The 26,374-nt window shown below is 52.9% G+C and overlaps 1 protein-coding gene across 1 annotated transcript in view; it reads right to left on the minus strand.

The window, feature by feature from the left end:
* The window catches only part of MVB12B (multivesicular body subunit 12B), a 184,355-nt gene that overhangs the window by 9,459 nt on the left and 148,522 nt on the right, over nt 1-26,374 (minus strand). The window contains exons 8-9 of the mRNA XM_082656457.1: nt 18,110-18,165; nt 15,466-15,525 (exon numbers count right to left, since the gene is read on the minus strand). Of these exons, the coding sequence (XP_082512583.1) occupies nt 15,466-15,525; nt 18,110-18,165 (116 nt within the window). The remainder of the gene's footprint in view (nt 1-15,465; nt 15,526-18,109; nt 18,166-26,374) is intronic.

The raw sequence follows: 26,374 nt of genomic DNA on the forward strand, positions 1-26,374 counted from the left end.
TTGTAAATCAACTACTTCAATAAAAAACTTTTTAAAATAAAAAATAAAATAATGAAATCTTGCCTTTGTGACAACACGGATGGACCTTGAGGGCATTATGCTAAATGAAATAAGTCAGACAGAGAAAGACAAACACCATCTGATCTCACTTATATGCGGACTCTAACACACAGCAACAACAGCAACCACAAAACCAAGCTCACCGTGCAGAGAGCAGATGGGTGGTTGCCACAGGCAGCGGTGGGGTGGGGTGCACGAAACGGGTGAAGGGAGTCAAAAGGCACAAACTTCTAGTCACGAAATAATTACGCCATGCGGGGGGGATGTACAGCCTGGTGACTACAGTTATTAATACTGTACTGCATCTTTGACAGTTGCTAAATCTTAAAAGTTCTCGTCAGAAGTCAAAAAATTGTTACTGTGTATGATGAGGGATATTAGCCACTTATTATGATGATCGCTTTGCAATATACACAAATACTGAAACATGTTGTACACCCGCAACTAATACAATGTTATATGTCAATTATACCTCGATAAAAAAGGTGGCTTGATGATCTCTACCGCCGGGGCCTACTGTGGAGGCAGGACGAGGTGTGGCAGGTTAAGGGTCCGCCTGCCCCAGCACCAGGCAAGCACGCGCTGCACATCTGCTGGCTACGTGGGGGAGCCCATCAAAGTAGCCCCACTTCCCTGCTAATGACCATGGTCTGGGGACTCCAGCTCCCAGGAGGCTGGAGGAGTCGGGCAGTCCCGGACCAGGCCTTCAGGCAAAGTTTGGGACAATACCGCCACCTGGTGGCTGCTCAGGCGCATCACGGCTCCATCGGCACCCATCACATTCCCTGCCCCCGTGCTGGGCGCTGGGGCCAGGTGAGAGCCCTACAAGAGTGGCAGGGGATGGACATGGGCACACCGGAGCCTTTAACCCAAATGGGCAACACAGGACGAAAGGAGCTTGGGGGAGAGAGCATAAGAGCATTTCTGCCAATGGCCGAGGGTGGTCCCTGAGCAGCACCCAGGGGGTGCCACAAGCCTGGCTGGAGACATATGGAACCAGGAATAAAGGGATGGGAAGTGGAAGCACTTGGGGGGCAGGGTATCTGGAGTTACAGGTGTGGAGCTGTTTCGAGAAAAGCACCCAGGGTCGGAAGACAAGAAGATGGGCCTGTCACTTGGGGCCAAGAAGGGAGGAGGAAACCAGCCCTGACGATGGACCCAGGGACCAGGGAGGAGGGCAGCAGTGCCTGAGCTGCACAGGCTGGGGGCACGGTAGTTAAAAACACATGGTGATCTTAGAAGGGGCAGTTCTGGGTGGGCAAAAGTTCAAGAGAGCAGTGCTGACATGGACAGGCGAGTGTGGTCTCTCCTCAGGCGTGGGGAGAGGGTGGCACCCAGCTCTGAAGAGGCTGTTAACAGCAGGCTGATCCGCCTTTAACACACGCAGGTCCTGACTCAGTAGGTCTGGGGTGGGGCCTGAGATTCTGCATCGTCAACCAGCTCCCAGGTGACATGCTGTGGGTCGGTTCCGTGGCCCAATCAGTGAGATGTAGGAGCGGATGTGGATGGGAGTGAGCAGAGAGGAGACCAGAGACATCAGGGCTGAGGGGCTGCTGAAGAGGGGCTGGGGGAGAGGGTGGGGAGGGCCTCGCTTTGGCTGCTTTGAGGCCTTGCCTGGGAGACGCCCACCTGGGGCCGCCCGCAGCAGAGGTGAGGGAGCGAGCCCAGCGCCAGGCGCCCTGCAGGGGCACCGTCACGCGCTGGGGAGACAGCTGTGGGCTGTGCCACCTCTGCTCTTCCAGAGTGTCCGGCTCCCAGGGTGGCGGGGACGCCCAGGGCAGCGAGGCTGCCTTGGTTAGTTGGGGGCTGGCCACAGAGAGCGCGTGGAGGAAGACGGAAGCCCGCGCTCCCAGACGTCCAGAGCCGGCCCGGAAGCGGGCCGCAGACCTGGACGCTGCCCTGCCGGTGTGGGCCCGGCAAGTGCGCTCCCGATGGCAGGGTGGGGGGCGGGACGAGGGGCGCAGGTGGGCAGGCCAGGGTGGAAGGGCCCTGGTGGGGGGTCGGAGGCCAGTCTTTGTGGCCAGGGGTAGGGACACGGTCACTGCGGGAGGGGGGTATAGAAGGGTCTTCAAGGACAAACTGCTAAACTCCTGTTTCTCTCACCCTCGGGGGCGGGGGGAGAATCAGAAGTACACACGCCGCCTCCTCCTGACTCACGGCCCAAGTTCGCCGCCGCCCCAGGAGGGGGCCAGGGACCCGCCGCACAGATTGCTGTCCGCCCACCCCTGCCCTTGAGATTCTTCCCTTTGTACGTTATCTTGGCTGGAGAAAAGCACCTCTTGTTTTCTCTAACTCCCCAAATGAAATTTCAACATATGTCCCCCGTCATAATCCCCCTTAGGCCGTGGATAACCCTTCCCACAGACGCTGTCCTCTGCCTGGGATTGCTGGCCCCAAAGTGTTTGCCCAAGAGACTAGGGCCGCTTCTGGAAGCCCTTTCACTCCCTTGGGCAAACACTGAGTACCTTTGAAGGTGGATTTGGGCCCGGATCTGTTGACTCAGGACATTAGCCTCCTGCATGAGGAAAACCTGCACTCGCGTACAAACAGCAAATCCTTTTTGAATTAAAAAAATTTTCAATTAAAAAGCATTTTGGTTCGTAGAGCTGAGCCCAGCCGAGCGGCGCCCGGCCCTGGCCACAGCGCCCTCTGGTGGGCATGGGCCATCATCACAGCAGCAGGAAGTCCAGGAAAGAGACGTCGCTGTCAGGGGCTCTGTGGGGCTTCCCTGGGCCGGGGATGGTGGGCCCCTGGCAGAAGACCCTGCCACCAATGTATCAGACCTCTCGAGACACAGCACGCGATTCCCAGATTCCAAGAGCCTTTTGTCACGGTGAGGCCAGCATCCTGGAGGTGGGAGATGCCGACCTTGGTTTCCAGCTGCACTGGGGAGGCTCTCTAGCCCCAGCCTCATGGCAGAAGGAGGGTGATCAAACCCCCCACCCACTCTTGAGAGTGAAAAAGCAGTCCTCCATGTGCATCAGAATCAAGGGTCTGAACCAAAGCCAGTGCTGCCTGGACCCTGCCTGGGGTCAGGGTGGGGCTGAGGGCAGGGCAGGCATCGGCATTTCTTAAAAGCATCCAAGGGGCTTTAATGGTTAAGCAGGTAGAGAACCACTACCTGAAACCTTTTGCTAAATAAAATAGAGGGGAAAGAAGTAAAGGCGAGCACACACCCTCCTACCCTTCCCTCCCTGGGTCTTGTTAACTATCAAATCAACGAGAGGGCTCCAGACAAGGAACAGCAGTAAGGGATTGTTTTTAGAACCTGAATTTTGAGATGTGGAAGCTGAGGCTCAGGGAAGGATCAGACTTCCCAAGGTCCCCGAGGGCTGGGTGAGGGCAGGGGCGGGGACAGGCACACTGCTGGTGGGGCAACCAGCCTCAGGACCGGTGTCTACACGCACCTCTCATTCGGGTGGAATTCCGAAATGGGGGACAGGTGGGGTCACAGAAGGGCCTGGAAGGATGTGGCAAGAGCGGGTCTGAAGGAGCCCAGGCTGGGCCTCAGGGCCCTGGCCAGGTGAAGACAGGTAGGGGGAAGTAAAGGAACAAGACACCAGCCAACTTGAAGTCTGGATCAGGGCTGGAGTGACAGTCACGGCGGGTCCCCAGGGCAGATGGGCGGTGGGTGAGGTTCTGAGCAGTGGCCCCGGCCGTCCCCACAGCCTGCCTTTCCCAAGCCTGTCCTGGCACCTGTCCTGGCCCCATGGGCCAGGCCATGACACCTGCTGTATCACCCCGGGTTCAGCCTCTCTGGGAATTTCAGCTCCGGAAAGCTTCCTCTCCTCACACGAGGACTCTGTGTCCCCCCATCTGTTTCTGGAAGCCTGGCTGCTGGATCTCGGGTAACCCTGGAGAGGAAAGGGCCAGGTGCCATTGTGAGGAGTGGGCCCTAAGGGGCCTCACGTGCCACGGCGCAGGCCTCCTCCGTGTGCTGGGAGGGCTGACAAGCTTGTAGAAGGGCTCTGTCCAGAGAAGGGCTGTCACGTGCAGACTGGGGCCTGGGGGATGAAGGGAAGCCAGGACTGCCCCCCAGACCTGGCGGGGGGGGGTCCTGAAATACCCCCAAGCTGGGGAGATGCCTTGTTCATCCCCTCACTTGCTGAGAGCCCACAGCTGGGCCTGGAGGTCAGCCCATGAGCCCTGTGGTCACTAATAAGGGGACAGGAGGAGTAGGAGCTGCCGTGTCCCAAGCCAGGGTCGGGGACAGAATCCTTACGCCCAGTGAAGCTGGTACTGCTGTCCTTCCCACGTGAGCACAGCGGGGCTCAGAGAGGGGAGGAGCCTGACCGAGGCCACCGGGGTCGGGAAGCAGGAGGGTCCCACAACAAGCCCACAGCGGGGTCGGTGCGACCCTCGCGGGAAGCCTCTTCTGTATTTCCCTTCTGGCTTTCCTGCTGGGCTGCTCGGCTCTGACCCGAGAGCAGCAACCCCAGAGTCAGAGACCCTGAGCCCCACCCAGCCCCACTGCTCAGCCTCACCCTAAATGAGGGGCTGAACAAGGACCCCTCGCGACCCACCTGCTCCAGGAGCAGGCACCACGTCTGTATGGGCACGGGGCACGGCTGCCGGATGAATGCATGGACCATGTGCCGATTCAGGCCGTACCTCTTTTGACTCCGGGGCACCCAGGTCATTCTCATCAACCTCATCAGTACCCCGTCCCCCTTTCCCGCTCTAAGCCGGGGACTCCCGGGGGGAGGATGGTGACACCCACCAGCACCCTACACAGCCTGCTACCCTGGGCTCAGTGCCGCGAGAGCCCCCCCACTCTCAGGGCACCCTCAGCTCAGGAGCACCTCCACCTAGGAACCGACAGAGCATCAAAGAGCGGTGAAGCGACTCCTACGTCCCCACCTGGGCGGAGCCCCAGCCCCTGCTCTGGGAGTGAGGCGTCAAAGGTTTCTGCACAGACCTTTCCCCACACATGGCTTCTCAGATCTCCCCTCCCTCTTCCTGTCAAACACCACACCTCTGTGCCTTTTCGAATGCTACTCCCTCTGGGACATTCGTCCTCCTCCAGGGAGGATTAATCACTAGCTTCCAGGGCCCCACATCACTTTCCATTTCCTCCTTAAGTGCAGGGTCAGGATGGGGCCTCAGACATTTCTGTAGCTTCAGAGGCTGGTAGAGGCTGTGGCCCAGAATAGATGAATGAATGAATGAATGAATGAATGATGGATGGATGGATGGTACAGGCTGTGGGGAGGGGGGAGGTGAATGGGTGGATGAATGAGTGGATGGAGACACAGGTGGGTGGATGGACGGGTGGATGGATAGGTGAGTGAAGGGACAGATCAGGCTCTGGGGACAGCTGAATGCAAAGGAGAGAAGACAGCTAGCCTAGGGACTCAGTTCTCAGGTAGGGGGCAGGTCATTCTGGTCTTCAGTCTTTGGAAGCAGCAGTGTGGGCTGTGGGTCCTCTGAATTCCCACAGCCTCTGAGCGTGATGGTGTGATGGCCCCTAATCCGTGGTATTTAACTCATGGAGGCAAAGTGCTGACCCCAGGGCTTGTCCACATCACCCCTGTGAATCGTGAAATTATGAGTCGACATGTGATCTGTGTTTGTATCTCCATGCACAGACATGGGCAAGCTGGAGGTTCACACACTAGTGGCCTGTGTGGTGTTTAAAATAGTTATAAACATTGAAAGTTGAAGAGACTTTGCATAAAATGCCAGCATTTTCCAGATTTTATAAAACAAATAGGGGGCTATGGCGATTTTGGACCTTCATTCTTGCACCCCAACCCTTAGCCTCACACAGGTGAATGAAGGCTGCTTCCTTTAGAGAGAGGCGTGCTTTCCAGTTTGCCGCAGTCCCCACCATTCCCTACGAACTGCCCAACCAGAGTGTCAACTGCCATTTTATCCCTGTGAGTGCATTTTGTGTGGGCACATGGGGACAAAGTAAGCAAGAAAGTGAAATATTTCTGCACCCATGACTCTTAAAAGTAGAAAGATGAAAGACAGAGAAGGCCATGCATTTTAAGGAAAATGGGGGAAAGCACATTCTGTGGTGGCACTAGGACTGCTGCGTGATTAATAACAAGCTGACTTCTCCTGGCCCCTCCCAGGCTGCAAGGCTGGGGGCCCAGGGGGTACCTGCGGGTCCAGCCATTGGTGTCGGCATGGGGCTCTGGGCAGGGCTGGGGGCTGACGGACGCCTTTGTGGCTGAATAAACGCCGGTTCTGTTGGCAAAGAGCCATGGGGGCTCACCCCTCAGTGAGTCAGCGTGTCAGAATTCAGCTGAATGTCACCTAAAAATGGATATTTGTATTTTCCCCCTCCTAGGTTATTTGTGGAAAATATTTAAAACAATGCCGCTTTCTGGCACTGATCTCTGAGTGGAAAAGGAGAAGCCATGGATGACTCTGGGAACGTGCCCTACCCATTCTTTATCTTTATGGTAATTTTTTTACCTACATGCTGGGCAACCTTCTAAGAGTACAACTGGCGGGGGGCGGGTATTACTTTCAAACTTGGGGGATGAGAGTTGCCAAAAGGACAGAAAATGACAGAAAAATCCTTTTACGATAGACGTCAAAAGACGGAATATTCATCTTGACCTCAGTTCTGCATGACCCAGGTATACAACTCATGACAGTATCCAGGGCAGGTAATTCTGTCCACCAAACATCGCTCCCTCATTTATATGATGAACGCCCTGGGCCGCTGCAGGAAGCGACCTGGTGACCTGGGTGGCGGCTGCTGCTTGGCGACACCACTGCCGACAGAACCAAAGAGGGTGGGGGGGGAGGGGGAACGCAGACTCTCAGAATTAGGAACTCTATTAATATAATCTACCGTATTAATATTCCTGCAGAGAAAAAATATGATCATCTCAATGGATGATTAGAAGACATTTATCAAAAGCTACCATCTAGGGCTTCCCTGGTGGCGCAGTGGTTGAGAATCTGCCTGCCAATGCAGGGGACACGGGTTCGAGCCCTGGTCTGGGAGGATCCCACATGCCGCGGAGCAACTAGGCCCATGAGCCACACCTACTGAGCCTGCGCGTCTGGAGCTTGTGCTCCGCAACAAGAGAGGCCATGACAGTGAGAGGCCCGCGCACCGCGATGAAGAGTGGCCCCCGCTCGCCGCAACTAGAGAAAGCCCTCACACAGAAACGAAGACCCAACACAGCCAAAAATAAATAAATAAAGAAAAGGTATTATGAAAATAATTAAAAAAAAAAGCTACCATCTAATCCTGATAAAAACATTTAGGAAAACAGAAATAGATGGCTAATTCTTTAACATGATAATAAAAAAAAAGATATGTCTATATGCAGCAAGCCAAAATGCAGCATTATGGGTTAGTATAGAACTAGAAACTTCCATCCAGACAAGGCGGCCCAGTGACCTCACCGAGCTGGCCGCGGTGCCAGGTGAGGCACAGGAAGAGGGACAGGAGGAGGCAGTGTTGGTATTTGCAGACGACATAAACTCCGGCCTGCGAAACTGAAGAAAAGCAACTGAAAAACCGTCAGAAACAATAGAAGTCAGTGGGAGAGCCAGCCCACAAAACGATGCAAAAGTCAACAGCTCTTTGATACATAAATGACAGAAAATATAATGGAAGAAAAGATCCTGTTCATGAGAGCCACGAAAACATCAAACACCTAGGAATAACCTACAAAGAAGGGTGCAGGCTCTCCACAAAGAACGCCCTTCCACTCTGCTGAGCGACAGAAACAAAGACCCGGGTGCAGGCTTTTCACCAATCGTTCCTCTATTAATCTATATGCTCAGTGCAGTCACAATAAATATCTAGAATGGAGAGTTTCTCCCCCTGAAAAGATTCTCAAGTTCAGCTGGAAGAATAATCATGTGAATATAATTAGAAAAATTGAGGTGGGGCAGACAGGAGAACTAACCTTATATTAAAGTTGATTATAAAGCTATCAGATTCAGAGCAGTGTGGCAATCATAAAAAGAACAGAGATGAACAGAGTCAAGAACAGAGTCCATTGATCCACTTACAGATGGAACTGTCCGATAAGAGTAATACTGAAAACTCACTGAAGAAAGTAAACACTGTTGTGAAAACTGGCTAACACTTTAGGATAAAATAAAGCTGGATCTAGATCTTACCTTCTAATAAACTTCAGATGGATTCAGTAGTTGAAAAGTATTTAATATTTTATATATATTAAATACTTGTGTTTTATATATATTAAAACACAAAGGGTATGAAAAAATATGGGCGAATATTTTTATAATCTTCTAAGTAGGACATGAAATCAAAAATAAAACCTTAAAACAAAGACAAAATTGCCCATGAAAAAATTAAAAACCATTGTATAGCAGAACACATCTTTAACAAGGTGAAAAGCCACTGGTTGAACGTGTGTGTGTGTTTGACCACAGGACAGAAAGGAGGTTGTTGCAAAGAACATAAAGAACTCAAAAATGAATGAAAGAAGCTAAATAAGCCAATAGAAAAAACTGGGCAAAGGGCACAAACAGAAGAGATTCACAAAAGAAATACAAACGGCCAATAAACATATGAAAAGATGTTCACCTTTAAATACCAGTGATGCTTAGCTATAGTGAGGACGTGGGAAACAGGTACCTGCTCACACACCACAGGATGGGGGAGGGGAAGTTTAAATGGGCACACTCTTTCTGGAAGGCAAAATGGTAATACCATGCATTCTTCTAAGAAACACCCAGGGAGCAAAGACACACGTACAAGGAAATATATTGCACCGGTGTAATAGCAAATAATTGGAAACAACTCAAAAGTAAATCAATAGTGGATTGCTTAAATAAATTATGACAGTCATAAAAGGGAACCATATGTAGTCATTAAAAAGAATGAGGTAGGTTTGTGTGAAATGACATGGAAGGTTGTGCAAGGTACACCGGTCTGTGCGAAAGCAAGATACAGAATATTATGTCCAGCGTTGAACTCCTGTGATCTTTGTTTGACACGTGTGTGTGTATGTGTGTCTCTCCCAGGAGTGGACCACGGGGGACTCTCACCTTTGAAATGTTTCTGTAATGTGTGCATTTTAATAAACACGCACAACCTTTGCCCTCGGAAAGAAAACACTAAATATTAAAAAATCGATTCTGATCAGCAGGGTAGCTGCTTAAGATGACAAACTGCCCATGATGTCTGCCGCAATTTATGGGGAGAGAACTGATCTCGTCTGTGGCATCAAACAGTGGTTCCCAAGCTGTGGTCAGACTCCTGAAGAGTCCAAGAAGTGGAGGTCCCCAGGCTACTTCCCACATTTCAAAAGAAGCCTAACACTTCTTTTATGCGTTTGGAATGGCTGTCCATTAAACTAATTCATTAGGTGCCTTTGTTTTTGGCTGAAATTATCTCAACTCAGTGTGACAGCTCTGTAAAAATTTGGTGGCAGCTCTATGTCTTTGAACAATATAAAAAAGGGGAGCGGAACAATATATAAGAAGGGTTAACCTCTATTTAATTAACTTTTACTTAATAAATGAAGTAGGCAAATTTCTTTCCCAAAACATATCAGCTTCCTGACTGAAAAAGAAAGAAGAAAAGATTCTGGGTGTTGAAAAATACTAAGTCTCACAGATAGAAAACACCTTATTTCCTGCTGCAGTTTAAGACCTGACCACTAGATGGTGCAAAGAGATCACACATTTTGCAACATCTCCCTCTACAAAATTCTTAACATTAATAAGCACAATGAAAGCTTTCCAAAAGTAGAAAGAATGAACAATTGTGCTGGGATATGAACATTTTGCTTTTATAAAATTGGACTCTGCCATTTCATTACTGATACAAAAATCTTCTGCCTCACTTTCTTCCTGCATATGCAGATCCCAAATCCAGTCTAATCTCATATATTGCAAGGGCTTGCAGAAGTCCATGCAAAGTGGATGTACAGAAGTTGGATTCAAAAATTCTTTTTACTTCGCGATGCCAAATGTGTTTCCATTAATTTCACCTCAATGCCGTGACGTAAATGCTAGTGGAATCTGCCCCAAGCTAAATAAGCAATAAGCCCTATTTTTCAATACACAAACACATAAAGATGTCAGCTCAAACTGTTTACTAATTAACACTTAAAAAGACACAAATTAGATATGCGTGGCTAAGAGCAATTATAATCAAGACGAATTTCTCCAGTCATTTGGGAACTGAAAAAAATGCCTAATTGCTGGAACCAATGTTTTAAAAACTGAAATCACGCCAGTTAGCAAATATGTTCATTTAAAAAACATTCCACGTGACTACACTCTTGAGGATTGACTACAAACATAAGAACAAGAAAATATTTAGGTATAAAATTAAAATTTTAAGCTCCTTTAGATTTATAATTTCTTCATTAAATATGTCTGCAAACAGCAGCCTATAAAAACCTGTAGCAATTAAGTGGTTAAATGAACTGCCTCCCTTGTCAGTTTTAAAGGAGTGATTAATATCAGATCCTCCCTTTACTAATTAGACTCTCCCTTGTCTTTCAGTCTTAAAGCCTAGTGAAAATGGAGGCTGTTTGCTCCACCAGGAAGTGTGGTGGGCTAATGGCGCTCCCTTGCCACGGTTTTGAGTGTGGTGCCCACCGAAGGGAGGGGGAGCACTGTGGTTTTCCATGGAGGGTCAGCAGCAGGCGGGGAAAGGGCTTTGTGTGCGGGTCTGGAAGGCACTCTGGATGCCTCAATCACAGGAATTGTCGGCTCCTGTTTTTAGAGGCTTGCAGTGTTATGCACAAGGCATGGAATCTACAGTCCAGGCCACCTCTCCTGGCCACCACTCGTGAGACAAGGGACAGGGCAGTCTGTGAGGGAGGCGAGGCTGGGGATGGACGGGCCACAGGGGACGGTGGGGTAGTGGGCGGGGAGGGAGGATAAACAGGCTGCAGGAAAGGTAACCGAGACACAGGAATTATTTTAGAAGCTGCTGCCGGAACTGAGGAGCTGGGGAGCTCTCACCCTGGCTGCGATGGGGCGTCCATCCGATGGAGAAATAGGGTGACTGCTTACAAGGGAAATAAAGGGCGGCTGAGACAGAGAATATTTATATGCCCATTTTCTCACTCCCAGAGAAGATGCTTCATCACGGGGTCGGCTGCGAAATTACACTTTTCCCGACTCTTGAACAGAGAGAACCTTTTGTTTGGGCAACAGGGAGGACAATAAGGGCTTCACTGGGACACAGCCCTCCGGGGTCACGGCCACCCTCCTGCAGAGCCAGACGGCTGCTCCCCGGGGCAAGGGGGCCAGGTCAGGGCCAGAAAGCACTCCCCCCCCCACCGCCGCCTTTGCTGCTGACAGATGCCACTGGCTGCTCCCTGGTCGCCTCCCAGGGCGGAGGGGAGGTAAGCAAACACACACTCTCCTGCCTCGGGGTAATGTACACGGCAAAGCCCCTACTCTGAGCCTCGGAAGGTCACAGACGGCAGGAGATGTGGCTGCTAGAGGGCGGGGTCGGGCCGCAAGGAGGCTGGGCTCAGCGCTGGGGACCAGGAGAGGGACAGCTTCACAGCAGGAATTGGTTTACAACCTTGGCTTTTCCGCTTCAACAGCCCATGCCACCTGAGCGCGTCTGAAGAATTTTTTCCCCCATATCTGCCGGATGGCATGGGCACTGATTTTTATCATGACCTTCCTTGGGGGCCTTTCATGAAACGTAACCAGGTGCTGCGTACACCACGACTGCCGGGGCCTCCCGTCAGTGCCACAGCAGCAGCCTTGGGACCAGCACTCCGGCCAGGGTGGGCTCCCTGGGCCTGCACGCCAACCTGAGGAGGGGGAGGCCAGGGGACTTGCCCCAGGGTCCAGCCTAGGTGGCAGATTTGGCATGCTACCCTGGGGGGCTCGACTCGAAAACTGTGTCCCTCCACTATGCTGTGTTGCCTCCATTGTCTACACTGTCCACAAACGTCCCTGCAGACACCCGGTATCTACACACCCACGCGGCGGGCGGCTCTGGCCCACACGGCCAGCGAGCCTCGTCCCACCTTCCTGCTGGAGAGCCGAGTGGCACGCTCTTGCTTAAGCTCGTCAGAGTCCCGTGTTGGCGGGCTGGAGGCGCACTGTCACCCATTGCGGGGAGGCGACACCTCATCTCTTTGCACCTGTTACTCAGTTCACGGCGGGTCCACGCTGTGGTGATGAGGGCCGCTGGGGACAGCACTCCTGGGCTGGCTGTCGGTGATCCCTCGGGTTCCTAATCACCAAGCTCAAGGCTGATGGGGTGATGGGGCTTGTTCAGGGGGTGACCTGTCCCCGAGGCTAAATGGTGGTGACAGGGCGCACGCAGGCTAAAATTCAGAAGCATCCCCCAGGCAGGGCAGGGTGAGTAACGTTCAAGTTGGCAGGAGAGCGGGCCCGCGCCAGTCCTGGACGGGAGGCAGCATGATGCCTTTGGGGCGAGCACTCCCACTTCCTTTATAGCTGCGGTCACCCAAGCCCAGGTTTCTGCTGTGAGCTGGGGTGACACCACGTCTCCCAGGGGGCACGGACGGATAAGGGAGGGGAGCGCCTGCCCCAGACAAAGCAGCCCCCACTGACGCTGGGCTCTCCCCGCTGCTTGGGAATCCCAGGCGAGATCCAAGGGGGTGTCTGGGATGGGCAACGGGACAGCGCAGGTCACGGTCAGCCCTGAAGTCTCCCGCCTTCTTGGGGGACGGCGCTTGGCTTGACAGTGTAAATGTGGGGAAAGCAAACCCCCAGTGGAGCACCCCTGCCCCAAGACCCCTCCCCAGGCACATCCCCCGCCCCCACCAGGGCAGCCAGACTGGGAATGGAAAGGGGCAAAATCATCCTGACTAGGGGGACCCCCAGCTACTCAGGGCCAACCCACAGAGCCCGAGTGTGAGGCCAGGGGGCTGTGGGCAAAGCTTCTCCTCGGCCTCCAACCCTCGGAGCTGTGCTGAGTTCAGCGGCTAAAAGGGGAAAGTTCCAGTTTATTTACAGAGAAAGTCCTCTGACCTTGTTGCAGGAGGAGGAGCCCGTTCACCAAAGTGTGTAGATGTCAATACACTAATCACCATTAAATGCACGTGGATGGCTGGTGGAAATAACTTTTAAATCCTCAGAGTAAAAAGAAGTCTCCACGGCACCCTCGACTTCAGTGGTATCTGTGATGGTTTTATGCCCTATTTAGTGTTTCTAACCTCTCCCCGTTCCCCTGTATTTTCTTTAACTCTAATTTCTTTCAACAGAGAACACAGACGTGTGTTTTTAACTCATCACTGAAAACAAGGAAGCAAGCCCAAGCTTGGTCAACGGGGCTGTCTCTCCTCCGCCACCAGCAAGAGGGCAGCTGGCCGGGCTGCAACAGGACAGACTTACACCGACTCTCCCCGCTTCCTGTGGACCGGGGGAACAGTAGTAACAATGACCATGACCATGACAGCAGCCGCTGATAACTAACTGGGCAGTAGCCACAGCAGGTGCTGTTCTAAGCCACTTCCGTGACTGTCTTGGTCAAACCCATAAATGCTACAGGGCACTTTTATTACTATCCTGATCTGACAGAAAAGGAAACTGAGGCTCAGAAAGGTTAAGTGGAGGAACTGAGGAGTCTGCCCCACCAGGCTCTGTTCAGAGCACCTGACATCAAGACGACGCGTTCACACCAAACACATTTTTGGCCCTTTCGTGGGGAAGAGAATTAAGAGAACTTACGATGGTTTCCACCACATGTACTGGCTCTACACTGGGCTCTCTCCTATTTCACCCCGTCCTGGTAACCTGAAGGCCCGGCCGGGGTCAGAACCCAGGTCGACGGGCCTCCCAGGTACCACTGTCCCCATCAGCCCCAACAGTAGGACAGGGAGCAACAGACTTAACGTCATAACGGAGCGGATTTGGAGTATGACACGCTAGGCCTCAATCTTGTCTTGGGTATTATTATTATTTCACCTCTCAGTCTCAATTTCTGCCCATGAAATGGGGAGGAACAATGCCACCTGGTCAACTTGGGGTGAGAATCGGTGATGACGGAGGTAAAGCCCAGGCCCAGAGCGGAGCATGTAGCAGGTGCTTCAGTGAACGGGGCTCTGGTTACAGCCCAGGAGGATGGGCGGGGAGAGAAGGGGCGACATTCACAGCTGCCCAGTCTCTGGCACTCACCACCTACCCCACCTACCCAGGGTGATGAGCAACTGCTGTCCACAGTGCTCACACATCTATCCATTTAGTGTTCGTGAGACAGGATCTACTGTTATCCTGGCTTTAAGCGGAGAGGGGGCGTGACCACCCGACCCCCACGCGCGCCCCTTAAGGTCTGTGTGAACTTGTCTGTCCTGAAAGGTCACAGGCCACGCATGGCCCTGCTTCACCGCCTGCAGCCAGAGCAGGTCCCGGCAAAGGCATTCCACATAGGCTCGCTGGTGCCACCCTGTGCGGGACCCCAAGCAAAGGCAGTCTGAATCGGACGGCCGCCTCAATTTTGAGCAAGGTTGACCTGGGGCTCCATGCACATGTATATTTCTGGTGTGGTAGCCAGACATTCTTTTTCCTAAGTTTACCCCCACCCCCCAAAATCTATAGATGACAATCACGTTGGTTTTTATGATTTACTGAAAATCAAAGACAAAAGGGGACTTTTTTGTCTTGTTTTTGCTATGACAGGTTTAGAAATTTGTTGTACTACATTGATTCAATTTTCCTGGATTTCAGCCATCTTTCAATAATGTAACCTGCTTCTGCAAGCTGGGTACACAACAGAAAACCCAGAGGAACTGAGAATATTGAAATGGTTCTACCATTTCCATCTTTGAGACAAATGTGCCTCTCAGAGGAGAGCTGGCTGCAAGCATGTGACCGCTTAACAACCGTCTACATGTGAAAGACGACACGCACGCTAACGCTGTCTTATGAAAGTGGGGAGACCACCGGCAGATCTGACCTCTAGCTTGATTCCATTATCTCAACTCTCTTTCTTCAGAGTTGTCACATGTGCTCCAATCCTGGGTTTCTTTCTTTTTTATTAGGAAAACATCCAAACTCTTTCGAAACAGGCTGCCAGGTGGGGTCTGGCTATCAAGCACAACGGAATGAACCGTCATCCTCCCTCTAAATCACGAAGAGCCTCTGACATTTCCCCAAACTCCTACTGGTGGCAAATAATAAAACAGGAGGAAAAGCCAACTCTGCACACACACCCCAACCTCTACCTTCGTTACACCATGACATTCTAAACAAAATGAAGCAGAACTGATTGTTCCGTGCATCATGTAAAACCTTCTGTCTTATTACTTTAAGTAATATACACATTAAAAGTGAGTTTCTTTTTCTCAGAAATAAACTTGAATGAAATGAAAGTATTTTTCTCAGAGGGTCACCCCACACCTAGGTCCCTCCTGTTCCTGGAACACAAACCCTAATGGGGATGGGAGACCCTGGGTCGAGTGAGTGATGACCCAGGCCCCCCACCTGTCCCACTCTGGGAAGCTTGCTTACCTCTTTTTCAATTTCTGCCAGAGATTTGATGGTGATTCCCAACAGATCAAAGGGCTGCATCTGAAAAAACAGATCAAGTCATCCTTTTAAACGGCTGGAAAAATGCTTCTTCCCATTTGCTCTCATTCACAATTGTGACACTTCAAACCCCCTTGTGATCTGGCGTTTTCTCCACTCCTTTTCCATGGAAACCATCGATGTGACTATAGTGACGAGTGAGGGTAAATGGACCAGTAGCAGGAGCAGACTCAGAAAACCTGGCCGTCACCGGGGTCCCTTCTGGTGGGGACCCCGGCCTAGGCACCTGTCTACAGCAGCCGGGGGGCGGGTCACGGCTCTCCTGAAAGACCATGACTGTCACCAATAATTTCTGCCTCTTGTGTCTCCTTGCCCACAGGAAAAGCCGGTGTGCTCTTTCTGCAGCCGCGGGGATGGAGGCGCCCACGGCTTCCCCACACTGCCCTGACATCCGTGTCTGTGTGCTGGAACGGGTCTAAGGAACTCCACGAGGCAGGCAGCCAATCTTCTGCCTGGGACTCCTTGGCATCAGAGAAGGAGCTGGAGGGAATTCCGGGTCTTTGAAAATGCAAGGTAAATGAAGTAACTGCCCATCAACTGTCGTTTAAGAAGTCAGTGGTGGTGGAAAATGGTAACACTGCATTTTAATGGGTATTTCTGTAACTTCATAGAGATGGGGACCTTTCTTGAAAAACGCTGGCTTTTCCAGACAGCATGAAAAATCAAATGCACATGGCAACAAGAGTCAGCTGGAGGCCCAGAGAAGCCTGGGCTGAAATAATACACAGTGAGGGGTGGAGGGAACCTGGTCTCTGAGGTCCCTGGTCCGAGTCCCCTCAGGGATCATCAGTGGTCTGTATTCCCGAGGGGTAACAGCCCAGCCTTCTGCAGCCCAGGCCAGCAGCTGGCAGCCGGGGATGAACAGGTGAAACCTGAGAAACTCTGACAAAACCCCGGGGCCTTCACAGTTCTGAACTGCAGCCCAGAGGCGGGGGATTTCCTGGGAGGGGTGGTAGAAAGAGGCCGGCTCTGAGCCCAAGGACCTGGATTCTAACTGGGCTCAGTGCCCCTTCGTGATGCAGCAGCGGCAGGTTAATCACTCGAGCATTTCCTCTCCGGTTACAAAGCATTGCGGGAGGCCCTGCCGGCTGGGCTGCTGAGATTAAACACAGAAGCGCAGGGAAGCGCTTGCACTGGGCTTGGCCCGAATCCGCCTGCCTGAGCACTTGCTGAGTCGGCAGAGCCCGATCTTGGGACAGGGCCACCGAATCAGGCGCTCAGCTCCTGGGGCTGCTCTGCCAGTAGCCACAAAACAGTTTGGCTTTCTCCTGCTGCCGGCCCGAGTGGTGCGAGAGCGGGGCTGCCTGCCTGAGCGGCCCGGGATCCAGCAGAGGTCCAGCTGTTGTATCATTAGGCTCTAACTGCCCCACTAAACTTTCCTGATTGGAGCCGGTGTGCAGGACAGAACAGCCTCTCCAAGGGAGTGGGCGGGAGAGGCGCCAGCGTCTCCATGGCAACGCGGCCAAGTGGAGTCAGCTGAAGTTACTCATGCTCCGTAGGTCAAGTCACGAGCGTTTTTCAAGATTAAGCTGCTTACCAGAAGGGTTCAGAGAAGGCCTATTATATTTCATGAAAATGGAAACTCCAGTGCAGGTCAAATCGCGAGCTGGGTGGTTTTAAGCTGGGTCCAAGAAAAACACTGAAGGATTCTTTAGCTGGTGCCCAAACTAGGGCCTTCATGTTTATCAGCTACTCAAAGCAAACTTCTGCAGAAAGGATTTTAAAAAGCCCAGAAAGCAGTCTACTGAGCCAGTAGAAAGCAGTCTACTCAGCAGTCTACTGAGCAGCAGGCCTGCACAGCTGAGGGAGGGCCACTGTCACACTGGGGGGAAGGCACCACCGGAGAGAGGGCACAGGGGTGCCAGGCGGGGCCCGCAAAGCTGTGCGTGCTGGGTGCCTCTCACGATCTGGGTTCTGGCCCTCAGACCCAGCTAGCTCACTCAATCCCTCTGTCACTAAAGATGGCTCAAGGGCCCAGCCTGGCCTCAGTTGCCTCAAGTGTATCATGGGGTCCGTGCTAGCCTGCAGTGGGCGGGAGACCCACAGCTGCAGGGCACCCTGCACTAGCAGGCCCAGCCCTGCCACTCCGATGCCTGCGATTTAGAGCAGAGAACGTGGTCATTACGGAATGCGGCAATGACAATGGGGAAGTGAGGCAGCTTTCTTTCTGCTAGACATTGACTTTGTTAAATAAAAGATAACAGAAATTAGTAAGGTGAGCTTGGAAAGCAAGCACATTTACAGCCGGTGAAGTTCAGTACAATTTACCATCACATTTGAATCAAAAAGCCTTCGCTGCATCTGCGTCTGAGTGTGTCTGCTAGTCTGCCTCCCTCCCTCCCCACCCTCATCCCTTCTTTCACTTCTCAAGCACCCACTATAGGCAGCATTAGCTGAAGGGGCCCAGGGAGGAACACGACCCACTTCCGGCTCTCAGGCAGCCCTGCTGTAGGCTGCAGGGCTGAGCTTCCAGGGGCGGGGAGAACACGAGGACAGCAGTGATTCGGGCAGGGGCAGGGGAAGGGGAGTGGGGCAGAAGGGGAGGGCGATCGTGCTTAAAACTTACACTTTCTGGAACACAAGAAAACTTCTCTGAAATCATAAATGGCACACCATCCATTGCTGCAAAAGAAGAAAAAAAGAGAGGAAATGGCATTGCAGACACCACTAATGTTCAGCACCTTGAGATACTGACACAGACAGTACAGGCCGGTCAGGGCTGGAGCCGGCCGACACGTGCACAGGTGAGTGGGGCCGAGGGCAATGGGTGCCCAGGTACCATTCCTGCTCCTGGAAAGGACACACACCTAGTGAGCGAGGCAGACGCGCCGCCGAAGTGCAGACGAGCTGTGAGAGCAGGGAAGGGTCCAGAGCCCACCCGGGGTCCAGCCTATAAGCGGTGGGAGCCACCGAAGGGCTGGTGGCAGGACAGAGGCGCACGAGGGCTGAGGGGAGAAGGCCGGGCTGGGCGAGGAGGTGGGCAGTAAGCGTGCTCTTGAGATGTCCTTCCAGCTGAGCCTGATCACAGCCAGGCTGTCAGGCTCCCGGGAAAGGTCCAGGTTGGAGGAAGGAGTGGTTCTGGAGTCAGACAGCTGGGTTTGGACCCTGGCCATGGCTTTGGGTGTTGGGGGTCCGCCTGCCGATGCAGGGGACGCGGGTTCGTGCCCCGGTCCGGGAAGATCCCACATGCCGCGGAGCGGCTGGGCCCGTGAGCCATGGCCGCTGAGCCTGCGCGTCCGGAGCCTGTGCTCCGCGACGGGAGGGGCCACAGCAGTGGGAGGCCCGCGTACCGCAAAAAAAACAAAAAAAAACGGCGCAGCCTGCGGAGGAGTAGGTGTGAGCGGGCTGTGTGTGAGACTCCGCCCCCGGCGCCCAGGTGCTCGGCAGGCGGGGCTGCGCGGCCACCATCGCCGGCTCCTGGTCCGCTTTCCTGGGCTGAATCGCGGCTCCCCCGTCTCCTCAGTGTTAACAGGACACAGAAGGGGCGGGAATGGGTCCTCAGCAAAGGAAAACGGGGCGGGCGTGTGTGTTCAGCGGTTCCTTTCCCACAGCCCCGCGCCCACCCAGTCCCCAGGTCATCGCTGTCAAATCACGGCCGGGAGCTGCCTCCCCGAGCGCGCCCTCTCCCGGGAGGAGCGGAATAATGACGTCAGTGTGGAAACCTCGGCACACGGAGGAGCAGGTCGCACTGGACCGAGTGTGACACCGGTACCCCGCAGCGTGAAGTCCAGGCAGCCGCGGGCCGTGGGGCGGGCGGAGGCTTCTCCTGGGGCCCGGTTTCGCCCTCAGGTCTGAGCAGAGGCCAAACCCGGCCTCCCTGGTCCCAGCCACTGGCGTGGCGTGGAGCGTCACTCCAAGGGCAGTGGCTTTCTGGTAAATTGTGGTCACAGGAAGAAACGGAGTGATGAGTTCCCTGGGAGGCGATCATCTCTGCCTCCCCCGACATCTAAGATGGGGCCCTCTCTGGTACACAAGTGGTGGACAATTTTTTTTCAGTCCTAAGAAATAAGAGTCACAGAAGCAGAAAGAAGAAAAGGAAATAAGAGAAAGAAAAGAAATCTGGGACAAAGCCTCTCTGATCAGTAAGACAAGCCACATGTCTCATTTTAAGCTACATTCACAATTTCTGGGAAGATAAACATGGAACCTTCTCTGGTAAGTTTGAGGAAAAGGCAATAGCACAGGTGGCCGCAGCTGCTGCACTGGAAACCTCCTCTTTTCCTGGGAAGCCTGCTTGGCCACGGGGCTCCGACAGAGACGTCTGTGGTCAGAGACCTTGCATCACGGAGGCCCTGCGACCTGCCGTCACTGCCTGGAAGAGGCCCAGCTAAGCACTGGGGACAGTGACAGCCCCCCAGAAAGGCAGGGGAAAGCCCACAGTAACCTTAACACAGTACAGCACACACGCAAATACACTAATGAAATCTGAGCACCTTTGCTCACTTACAGCTGGGAAAACCCATCCCTGAACAGATGATCCCTGAAAGGCCACGACGCCTTCTAGAAAAAACAGGACCAGGCCCACCCAGGACCCAAGGAGAGGCCAAGCTCCCTTCCCAGAAGTTGCCACCGTGCACTCAACGTGGCTGGGAGTCAAGGCTCACCCCATGCGGCACTCTGACCCCAGCCCCCTTTCAAAAGCCACAGAGGCAGGAGAGCACGCAGCACTGACAGCATTTCGGACCACTCACAGATTGGGGGTCAGAGCCCACACAGGCGCCAAGCAGTGACTCCAGTCTTTGGCCCTTCCACGAGGTATACATGAAATTTCTGACAGCAAACCTGCTTCTTCCACACTAGGGCCTTTCACGGTTTTGACAACATTACCAGTCCCTCCCCAAGTGTCTAGCTGGCCCTTCTACCAGCTCCTTCCCATCAGACCGACGGGCCAGGAGGTGGGCTTGTGTGCAAACAGCCCCATCAGACCCATCATGGTCTTTTCGAAGCCACTCTTTCCTTGGCCATCCCCCTCACCGTCAAGGCACCGCCCCCATCCTGGCCACCCCAAGTCAGACGCTAGAAGCCACAGCCTACTTTACCTCTTCTTCAGATTCTCAAAGCCCCCTGTTGTCACCTGCCCTGGCCCTGTCACTCTCTGCTCTCTGCACACGTGTCTGCACACACACACCGCTTTCCCAGCTTCTCTCTGCCCAGGAGACAGACGGCAGGGCCCAGGGCAGAGCTCCCTTCCTGCGCTCGGGAAGCAATCAGACCCAACGCTGGAGAGCGGTTTCCAGCGAGCGCATCTTTGCCCACGTCGCTACGCGGAGAACCCCGCTCGTTCATTCACTAGGCTTTCTGCCTTTGGTGTTTAAAGACCTCCTTAGGGTCTGGGGGTTTCTGGTAAGATATGGTGAAGATCTCCGTTCTCCCTGGTGACAGCTGTTTCCATCCAAACGTCAACACATGTTCAGACAACTGGTGTTCTGACAAGGTGGGAAGTAAGTGACCTGCAAAGGCCCGACTACCCCGGGAAATGAGAGACCTGGGGAGCACTGGGCGAAACTGAGGAAGGCTAGTGACCCCTGCCCAGCATGAGGCTGGCAGTCAAGCCTGCATACAAAGGGAAGAGACAGGAGGATTTCCAAGGCGGGGTGCTTACGGCCCCTCCGCACAGGATGCCCCTCCCCTTCACCCTACGTCCACCCACCGCCATCCCTCTGGGATCCGCTCAGAGGGGCCCCCTGGGTGCCTAGCCAGGGCCGCATCTCCTCTCCCGGCTGAGGGTCCTAGCCATCCGCGTGTGAGTCACCTCTGCATTCCTGTCCCAGCACAGGGGGTTCCTGGGGTGCTCAGCGCCCCCCATAATGGGGCTCCAGCCTGGGGACATTTGGAGAGAACAAAGGGAAGACGCCTTCCCGAGACTGTCTGCGAAGCAAGAGGCAGCAGTGAGGGTGGCCCTCCGGACTGTGGGGCTGATGCCCTCCTGGCAGGGTTTAGCAGCAGAGGAGACGGTGTGGAGAGCCACTCGGACCTAATCCGACCTCAAGGGGAGCTGGGAAGGGAGAGAGATGTGAACTTGGGGGATAAGTTACCACTTTATCTTAGAGCTCAGGACAGGAAGACGGGCACAGCCGGATGCTCCTCGTATTCTAGACAGCAGGCTTTAACAATCTTGGAAGAAAAGAGAGTCCATAGGCTCCCAGGGGCTGAAGCTCCTGAATGGGAGCCGGCTCAAGAGGAACAGTCGCCATGGTGACACGCCCCGTGTCCCTGGGAAGGGGAGCCAGAGTCCCCAGGAGCCAATGAGAGTCTGCGAAACAGATGATATGCCAACCAAGTTCCACTTATTTAAAAAATCTAATATGGCCAAGATTATGGTAGGCTGAGAAGAACATGGATTTCAGCAAAGCACTTGACAAGTTTCCCATGTTACCCATATGGACAAGATGGATAAATACAGCTGGACAATGTTAAGGGCAGGAGAATCCATAACTGGCTGGACTAGACGTTCAAGAAGCTGATTAATAAATGGATGTTGACCTCAAGTGACCTCTCTGGAGGGTGCCCAGGGCACTATCAATTACTCTAATGAAGACACGCAGAGTGGGCTTATCCACTATGTGGCTGATGAGGACAGTCTACAAACTGGATAACAGAAGACCAATAAAGATCTCAAAAAGCTGGAGTCACGGGCTCAATTTAACAGATGGAATTTACTAAAGGTCAGTGCTAAGTCCTGTACTTTAAGTCCAAAACACCAACTGCGTTAGATGGAATGAAAGAGATGTTCATGCTGGAATAACAGCAGAAGACATGAAAAAAGACTGGTCTGTAGTTGAACAAGTCAACAGCGTGACTTGACTGTTTAGAAAGGGGGAGGGATGGCACTGTAAGGGACAGTGCAGCAGTCCTGGTGCCAGGCTGAGGGAGCTGCCACCTTGGTCTGCTCTGGGCTCAAGGGAGGGGTTCAGTGCTGGGATCGCACTCTCAGAGGGTCGTCCTGGGCAGCCTGCCAGATGGTGAGGGACCTGAAGCCAGCCCACAGGAGGGAAGGGGAGGAAGCCATCAGACCTGCTGCTCCAGGAAGGCCTGATCCCATCCACTTTTGTTCATCGTTGCACCCCACCTGGCACCCGAGAGCCCAGCGCCGTGCCCGGCACACGGGAAGTGCAGCAAGATGGGGTTTGGTCCAGATACGAGAGGCCTTGAAGGTGAATGTGGTCAAATGTCTGCACATGTTCTCAGGGCTGTCACAGGAAGAGGGGCTAGAGAGATGGGGCACGATTCAGAGGAGGGGGACCCTGCCCTCCTCGGGGAAAGGCAGAAGGCAGGACCAGCAGAACCGGCTGACAAAGGTCCAGGTGGCCGGCCGCTGGGAGGGATTTTCTGTGTTGGTAGAAAGCTGATCTGTGGGACTGCTAAATCCCCTTCTAATCCCACGACATCCATTTGTCTTCTCCTTATCTGGGCAGCCTTTCCATATCTTAAGGTATCTAGAGGTTTGCCAAACATAATTCTTAAAATCAATGGCACACATTTTTCATGCCTTCCAAAAGAAGTTCACAGATCGTCTCCATCCGGGCTCCTTGTGGGGAGTCACGTTTACTTCCTTCCTTCCTTGTTTCCCGAGCTGAGGCCAGCGTTTCGTCCTCACCGTGATCCTCCTTCTAGCCTTCAGCCTGCTGCAGAGTCCTACTCGGACTGATGTGCAGTGGAGGGGCTGGAGGGAGAGCCGTGACGAGGGGGCAGCTCTCATGGAGCCACTGCTCAGGGGGTACGTGTGCGCCCCCCAACCGGCCCTCCCAGTCAGCCTGGGGTTCTACAGGGTTCTCACACGGACACGGCCTGACCGATCCACGGTCACAACCCAGAAGCAGGACACAGGAGTCTGTCCTTTCCTCACTGGCGCCAAAGGCGGCATTCCCGGGACCCAGAGCAGTCCGCTCTCCAGGCTCCTTGGCTCCCTTAAACCTTGGCTGGAACAGAACTTCTCCCCTAGCCCAGCTCTAGGCTAGAAAGAGAGAAAAGGAAAGGAAACCACATTTACTGACCACATACTAGAGAGCGAATGGGCATCAAATAACGTAACCCTCAAAATGATCACGTGCAGGTTACATTTAAGGAAACTGAGGCTGCAGGAGTTACGTAGCTTGATGGGGCCAGGATTCAAGTCCAGAGCTGTGGGTGTGGCGCTGCCATGGGTGGCAGGCAGGAGGGGTCTGAACTCCAGGGGGCAGCACGTGTGGCGAGAGGCAGTCTCACCTCTCTGAGCCTTGGCCGCCCTGCCTGCAGAGCAGGGACAACACAGCCAGCTGTCCTAGGAGGTACTGTGAGGGCTGGAAGGGGCCCACAGCCAACGTGGGCTTCTGCTACAGTCCACAGCCCCGTGCCGGGCAGGCTCCCTTTCGGGACCAGGACGGTGCTTTCTTCACCGTCTTCCTTTCTCTTCCTTTTTCTATTTTATTTTTTGGTGGCAGTTTTAACAAAACGCTGATCCTCTGCACGGAGCGAGCGGCGCAGAGCAGATGAAAGCGAGGATGTGCCGTGGGCTCCGTGGCGCAATTAGCATTCTCCTAAACAAACGAGCTTCAGCAGAGCTGTAATTAAGCAGGCCTGTAATTAAGTATATGCCCTTTATCATAACGATCATGCTGGAAAATGGCATGATGTATGGAGCTCTGTTATTAATGCTGTAATCCCAAACCGAAGTGCGAGTACATAGAAATCAGCGTGTCAGGCCTGTCACCGGAGTGTTTGTAAAATACATTAAAGAGAAAAGCCGGGAAACAATGAGCTCATTCAACTGTTCTTTTCACAATCAGGCTCTACAAGTCAAGAGGATTGTGAATGCTTACAGAATCTGCAACGTTTCAACAAATAAAGCTCTAATCTGCTACTGTATTAATACCACCCCCTATTCTAAAGAAGGAAAGGAGGAAGGGGGTGATTTTTTTTTTTTTTCCCCCCCAACTGACCGGGATACCTGCCTTTGCTTTCCTAGGGGAAGAAGTCCAATTTGCGTGCCGTATCTGTTTGGACATAAAATTGGATTTCGGCTTTTGCGCACACGGCTCTGCCATGAACCTCTAGGAACTCTGCCTGGCAAGGGGACAGGGTCACAGCTCCTGCGTACGGGAGCTACTGTGTAACTGTACTTGCCGGGGCAATCCCTCAGAGCCCTCCCTTGATTCTCCCCTCCAAATGCACGCCCGTGGACTTCTGAGGGCTCAGCACAAACCCATCGCTGACCAGCTCCCAAAGGCACCGGGCCGGGAGCAGCACATCTCCTTGGTCAGGCCTGCCGATTCCTTCCTCAACGAGGAAATGCTCCGATCGACACATGCATTAATTTCAACGCACTTGATAAAGAGATTCGTAAAGTCATGCGGTAAAAAATGTAAACTTTTTAAAAAGACTCCATTACTAGCATCTCAATTGTTGTCTGCTTACAGTTGCCAAGTGGTGTTAAGTGAGCTTGGTCACGGTTCCTCAGAAGTTCTTGCAGAGATGAGGGTGAACAACGTGGCCTGCTGGCAGGCAGTCATTTTCAGAATAAAATTGAATGCAGTTGGAGTGGTAGGAGACCTTTAATTCTGTGGGCCTGCCTGGGGTTCAGAGCTGTACATAATCAGTAACCTGGCCCTTTCTTCTCCCCATTTCCTGCGGCCTTTCAAAGGTTCTTTACAATTTGTGATGGGAAAAGTGCCAGCAACTCTAGATCTCAAGGCCACTTCTCAAAACTCATTTGTAAACCAAAAACACCAAGCCGGTTCGGCTTTCCTGGTGATTTCACTTTGGGGATATTCCTTGGAAGACATCTGTAGATGCCCCAGAGCTGTCTGCTAGGTGACATTCCAATTGAGTTGACACAAGGCCAACAACTTCCTTCTAGATCCCCAAAGTGATTTGTTTTGCCACGTGATTCATAAGCCAAAAGGAGTGATTCATCAGCCACGGCGAGAGCCTCCCGAGTCCCACGCGTGAGGTGGCTCCGAGGAAGGCAAGAGGGGCCTCACGCGCGTGAGCACCCTGGGGCCTGGGCAAGTCACTCAGCCTCCGCGTCTGCCTGTCCTCGGTGAAGGCGGACAGCCGCTCCGCGGCATGGCCGACGGGAGGAAACCAGAAGGGGCCAGGGGCACACCAAGCAGCCCACTGCTTCTTCCGAGGAGCGAATTCAGGTCAGGCCCTCTGCCCCATCTCTGACTTAGGACAAGCGTTCAATCTCTCTGTGCCTGATTCTTTGACCGCAGAAGGAAGGAAATCATACCTGCATTGCTGTGAAGTTTAAATGAGATAAAAGCGTAAGGCTCAGCAGGTCATGGAAGCAACCTAAATGCCCATCGACAGACGATTGGATAAAGAAGATGTGGTGCCCATATACAAAGGAATATTGCTCAGCCATAAAAAGGAACGAAACTGGGACATTGTTGAGACGTGGATGGACCTAGAGACTGTTATACAGAGTGAAGTAAGTCAGAAAGAGAAAAACAAATATCGTGTATTAATGCATATATGTGGAATCTAGAAAAATGGTACAGATGAACCGGTTTGCAAGGCAGAAATAGAGACACAGATGTAGAGAACAAACGCATGGACACCAAGGGGGGAAAGTGGGAGTGGGATGAACTCGAGATTGGGATTGACATATATACACTAATATGCATAAAATAGATAAGTAATAAGAACCTGCTGTATAAAAAATAAATAAAATTTTTTAAAAAAGCATAAGGCTCAGGTACAAACTAACTGCTCAGTAACTGTCATCATCACGGCACTAGAGGAAAAGCCCTTTCTCTTCTCCCTGCTTTTACATACAAACACAAGCGCATCCACATTAAATTACGTAACCCGCGGCTGTAACTCCTGATCCAAAGGCTCTTGGAGGTGT

The sequence above is a fragment of the Grampus griseus genome (assembly GCF_964374135.1).
Source record: "Grampus griseus genome assembly, chromosome: 6".
Classification (NCBI taxonomy): domain Eukaryota; kingdom Metazoa; phylum Chordata; class Mammalia; order Artiodactyla; family Delphinidae; genus Grampus; species Grampus griseus.